Source organism: Achroia grisella, unplaced genomic scaffold, assembly GCF_030625045.1.
Source record: "Achroia grisella isolate CSIRO2021 unplaced genomic scaffold, CSIRO_AGI_Agris_v1 utg4142, whole genome shotgun sequence".
In the NCBI taxonomy this organism is placed as follows: domain Eukaryota; kingdom Metazoa; phylum Arthropoda; class Insecta; order Lepidoptera; family Pyralidae; genus Achroia; species Achroia grisella.
The window spans coordinates 190,266-196,523 of NW_026712849.1; the positions used below are offsets into that span (position 1 = coordinate 190,266).

Sequence of the window (6,258 nt, forward strand, 5' to 3'; positions counted from 1 at the left end):
AATATATATAATTAAGTAATACTATATGAATAATTGATAATTATAACACTAATATGCTAGAAAAACATATTATAACTATAATAATATATTTATAAGCATATTAGGAAGGAGATAAAAATAATATTATATTTTATATATCTTTCCATTTCATTTTCTTTAACCTGCCTGTAGAGGTAGTTTCTACTTAAGTACTTATTATACTCATCTGCTTCTTCCTTATCCCATTTATTTGTGGTCGTCGTAATATGTTCTTCTCTTCCATTCATCTCTGTTCGCAGTCATCTCGTTATTTACTCCCTTTCTTACCATATCATATCCTACAGTCCATCTATTCTTTGGCTTTCCTCTGACCTTACAAGCATCCATATTCATATGTAACACCTTCCATAAAATATTATCTTGTTTGACATTACAGATACATAAAAAAACTTAACTAAGTTATATACATAAGTCTTCATGTAGGTATCTATAGATATTTACCAGTATCACTGTTGTACTGCTTTATACGAGTCCTTTTCTTATAAGAAAGGATCTAATCAGAAAACTATATTTATATTCAATAATTTTTATTATTAAATTCACATTACTCATAGTTTCCTGGTTCCTAACCTAGATGTAAATATTTTTCGGTCTTCCTCTGCTCTTATAACCATCCACATTCATATGTAACACCTTTCTTAGGATATGATCTTCATTCTACTTAAGTACTTATTATTTTATTATTAAATACAAAAATTGTATGAAAATAATATGTACCTACTTATTGTTAGACAAATATATCTTATTAAATTTTAATATATGTGACCATATATGTACATAAAACGTTTTTGGCCATCTATATTTTACCTTTATTTACACAAAATTTAAAATTAATCATTACAAAAGTTTGATACCATAACATAGCGTATTAAGAATTAATTTTTATTCTGTAAATTACTGTATATAAAACACAATATTCAATAATATAATACCTAATTTTATATGACTATGTAGGTAGATGATTATTATTAATTTTTACGTCTTTAAAGCCGTAAAGTATTTCACTATAATCATATCTGCAAAGCATAAATGCCAATGTAAACACAAACATCAAATTTAGTTCCACTATCCGATAACAGATGGCGCTAGCAGTCCTCAACGAGCGACTTAATTTGCAATGCGGCGCCGCGGCCACAAAACATACTCGCCGCATAAATATTAACATTACAATTGAATGATAGTAAAAGTAGTGAAACTCATACATTAAAAATCATATTCAAACGATATTAATAACATTCAAACACAATTATGTATGTAATAAACATTTATGAACGCGTGGCCCTCATGGAGACCGAAAGTTATTATACTGCATCATAGTAATATATTAAATTAATTATTGTTAGAAACAAACAAACAATTGTATATATCTATATATATATGGATACTAGCTTTTGCCCGTGGTTTCGCTCGCGTTAATTTATCCCTTTAGGAGTGGAATTTATCAAAATCCTTTCTTAGGGGATGCCTATGTTATAATAGATTTATGCATGCAAAGTCTCAGCCCGATCGGTTTAAAATAGACAAAGTTTCATACAAAATTTCATCCCCTATTTTATCCCTTTGGGGGTAGAATTAATCAAAATTCTTTCTTAGCGGATGCCTACGTCATAACATCTACCTGCATGCCAAATTTCAGCCCGATCCGTCCAGTGGTTTGGGCTGTGGTTGATAGATCACTATGTCAGTCACCTTTGAGTTATATATATACAGATTTCATAGCGACGCAGTTAGCACCTATTTATTGAGTTTACTGATAAATAGTCATTAAGCAAAATTCACTAACACGTTCCGTTACTCTACTTAGTTTATATGCATCCTTATTACATAGTATAAATCAAAGTCGCTGTCGCTGTCTGTCCCTACGTATGCCTAAATGTTTAAAACTACGCAACGGATTTTGAAGCGGTTTATTTTAATAGATAGAGTGATTCAAGAGGAAGGTTTATATGTATAATACATGTACACCCGTGCGGAGCCAGGGCGAGTAGTAGTTAATAATAAAGAGATAAAATTGAATTATACTTGAAACTGTTTTCCTTTAATAAATATAAAATAATTACCAACTTACTATTAGTGTTCACTATTTAAAATCTTTATCGATTTTTAACAAGCGATTTTCTTAACAATTTAAATATTACAATATAATGTCTACTAAAATAGACTTATAGCTTAGAAATATAAATAAATTAAACGCATATAAATTAGTACAGATTTATAACACAGAGTTATTTAGTTTAAACTAAATACAAGTAACACTGGACTTGAATAGAGACTCAAAATATTTACAAAACAAATGTACACCTATTTTAATTATAACTAGCTACTCGCCCCGGCTGCGCACGGGTGTACATGTATTATATATATAAACCTTCCTCTTAAATCACTTTATCTATTAAAAAAACCGTTTCAAAATCCGTTGAGTAGTTTTAAAGATTTAAGTATTTTTAGGGACAGATAGCGACAGCGACTTTGTTTTATACTATGTAATGATATACTCAATTCGTAATAAATAAAATACAGTATAATGCATTTTAGTAATATTTCAAACTAAATTAATCTACTATAGATTAGATTAGATAAGTACCTAAAACTTTACTTTCTTCATATGCATTACAATTCATTTATAATACTTACAAAACAATTTTAACCATAAGGACTCTATCAAAACATAAATATTACTATATATAAGTTACAACTTAGTTAATTTATGTTTAAGTACTATATATATACATATAGTATGTACTGAAGGTATGTGTATAATGATTTATTGTCATGTACAAACTTGAGATGTACATAAATTCACGTCAATCAGAACATCTTATATGACGTGCTTGATTCCATATTTGTTCACGTAGAATAAGTTAATAGAAGTAAATTAAATATAAATTAGTTTAAAGTCAGGTCAAAGTCATTACTATATATATTAATTTGTTTGTTTTTTGTATACTTTAATTTAAAACTATAGGTGCTAAAAATTAACGCTATGTATGGTAGAGTTGTAGAGACGTACGTAATGTTATATTGAAATGATTTTCTTTCCTATTTAATATTTATTATTATGCTTTTTGGTTGTTTGCTTATAATTAGTAATGATTGTTAAGATAACTATATATAATATTTGTATCAATTTTTACATTATACATAAAATGTAATGAAAATAAGTATATTCAAACAACTTTGGTCTAAACCTTATTTATATATTATTTAATTTATTATAATCTGAAATATATGTATGTTTGGAATAGCAAGGTATTGTTGTATCATGAGTGCGGGCGTGTTTGCGAGTCTCTCGTATGTACCGTCCGCCGGACACCGTCCGCCGGACACCGTCGGCTGGCACTCGGCGGCGCATCTCGCTCGCGGTGTCTCCGGCTCGGCTGTAGCGGCTGTGCCGCGCGGTAGCGGCGAGTGCGGGGCGCGCGGCGGGGCGCGGGGCGGCGCGGCGCGGGTGTGGGGCGCGGGGCGCGCGCGGCGGGGCGGGCGGCCGCGGGGCGGCGCAGTAATTACAGCGTCATTAGCGGGCGGCGCGCTGGGCGGGACCTCCCCGCTCCGAGCGGCGGGCGCGCGCAGCGCCGCGTCGCCCCACAGTCCGCTCCGTGCTGCCGTCGCGCACGCACGCGCATGTCGCTCGCTGTCGTCCCCGGTGATGTGAGGTGGCCCCCGCCGCTGCCGCAGCGCCGCGCGATCTACGCGCTATTTTCGCGAACGAGTACGCCAGTTGAAGGCTCGAGAGCCTTCGAGCCGGCAAGACGCCGTCCACCGTGGATTTGAGGTACGGCGCCATGGCGGCGACCACGTACATGCCCGCCGAGATGGACCTCGGGAACCTCGGCGGGTACCACGCTGCGTCGCCGCGGAGCGCCGAGCCCGCGGACATGAAGTACCAGCACCACCTGCAGGCCGGAGGGTCGCCCTCGCCGGGCGCGCCCGTGCTCGGCAACCCGTGGGCCTCGCTGCCCCCGGCCGACCCCTGGGCCATGCACCAGCACCACTCGCACGCGCACCAGCCGGACGTGAAGCCGCCGCCCGCGCCGCACGAGCACCGCCACCTGCAGCACAGCGCGCACGGCTGGCACGCGCCCGTCGTGAGCCCGCACTACGGCGCCGGCTCCCCGGTCGCGCTGCACGGCGGCTACCCGGTGCCCATGCACCAGCACCACATGCTGCGAGACGTGCAGCCCTCCCCGCACCCGCTCCACCACCACCACGGGCTGGAGCGCGACCAGCCCGAGGAGGACACGCCGACCAGCGACGACCTCGAGGCCTTCGCCAAACAGTTCAAGCAACGCAGAATCAAACTTGGTTTCACGCAGGCCGACGTCGGCCTGGCGCTAGGAACCTTATATGGAAACGTGTTCTCACAAACGACGATCTGTCGATTCGAGGCGCTGCAGCTCAGCTTCAAAAACATGTGCAAACTCAAACCGTTACTCCAAAAGTGGCTCGAGGAGGCGGATTCGACGACGGGAAGTCCGACGAGCATCGACAAAATAGCCGCCCAGGGGCGGAAGAGAAAGAAGCGCACGTCGATAGAGGTGTCGGTTAAAGGAGCGCTGGAACAGCACTTCCACAAACAGCCGAAGCCGTCGGCGCAGGAGATCACGTCGCTCGCGGACAGCCTGCAGCTAGAGAAGGAGGTGGTCCGCGTGTGGTTCTGCAACCGGCGGCAGAAGGAGAAGCGCATGACGCCGCCGAACACGCTGGGCGGCGAGATGATGGAGGGCATGGGCCACGCGCACTACGGCCACGGGGACGTGCACGGCTCCCCGCTGCAGCACTCGCACTCGCCGCCGGGGCTGTCCCCGCAGCACGCGCTGCCGCAGGGCGCGCACACGCTGGCCGCGCACTAACAGTTCGCCCCGTGGGCGCCGCCGCGGCCCTACTACGCGGAGCCGCACTAGCGCGCCCGCCCGCGGGATACCTCTGTACATAGAGTGTACGTGAACGTGTACATACGCGCCGCGCGCCCGGACGTGCCCGCGGCGCACAGCTCAGTGTGGGACGGGCCGCCGCGACTGTACATAACTCGAGCGGGCGGCCCCGTCCCGTGGACCTGCCGGACGCTAAGTTTAAGTTGTTCTTTATAATTTCAGTGAAGTCATTGATTAATTATGTGCGTAATGTTAAGATCGAAGCCAGTAATCGTTTATACTTTGTCGAAACGCCGCGGTTCACAGTGAGCGCTGATAGCGTTTAGCTAGATAGTCTAATTGGTAAATAAGAGCTTAATCGGAGGAAGAGCCCGGCGTCGCTCTCGCACCCTCGCCGCGCGGCCGGCGGCTCGTCCTGCGGTAAGTACGGCGACATTACACAGACAGTCACAGTAGAGACGCCACCACCGTCACCACCGCTCACCGTTACCACTGTTAACGATGCCTCGTAAACTTAGAGCCGCCGAGCGCGCGCCGGCCGCACCGGCGAGGTGTGCAGAGCGCTATTGATTTTTGTAAAGGACTATTTCATCGAATTTATTTATAGATATTATAAATTAACGATGTTCATACATGCCTACCTGTCAGTAGGGAGTCATTGTGGTGTGGATTAAATTTAAATTGTTGCTATTACTGTAAATTTATGATTAGTGATGATGGCGAGAGTAAAAAATATGAATCGGGTCGAAGCTTCGTTTTGTAAGGGAATACGAGTGAGTCAATAGGTGCAATTTTTATTTTAAGTCTTTAACAAAACGACGAGTGTGAGTATGTGTTGAGAGACGGCGGCGGACACCCGCCGGCGACCGCTCGCGACCGCTCGCGACACACGCCACACCGGCACAGACCTGGGTCCCACACATAATAATTTATTAAAAATTTATTATTAAAAAGATGCAGACACGATGCCAAAATGGTTTTATTCCTGTTTTTTACTTGTTTTGTTGTTTTTTTTCGTTTGTATGTATTTGTGGCCAACCTTGGTACTTAATACTTGTAAAAATAGGTATTTTTTCTATATAAAATAATGTACCTACGACATATATGATGATAAATATTAAAAAAGTTCTTTATAGAAATTGAAATATGGAAATGACTTTTATTCACAATGACCCAAAGTTAAATTTGCCTCGATTACATTATACAGACACATTAAATGATTTCATGTTATTATAATTGATAAAAACTCTACTTAACTTAAATAAATTTGTTAGAGCACAGAGTATATTTAACTGACAATAGAACTTATTGGTATATATATATATATACTTACATTTCAATTATATTA

At 41.9% G+C, this 6,258-nt stretch overlaps 1 protein-coding gene across 1 annotated transcript; it reads left to right on the forward strand.

Annotated features, from left to right (window-relative positions):
* Positions 1-3,627: 3,627 nt before the first annotated feature.
* Positions 3,628-5,538, forward strand: LOC131844838 (silk gland factor 3). The gene has a single exon (XM_059193814.1). The coding sequence runs from the start codon at positions 3,822-3,824 to the stop codon at positions 4,887-4,889; it is 1,068 nt and encodes a 355-aa protein (XP_059049797.1). The 5' UTR covers positions 3,628-3,821; the 3' UTR covers positions 4,890-5,538.
* The last annotated feature ends 720 nt before the right edge of the window (positions 5,539-6,258 follow it).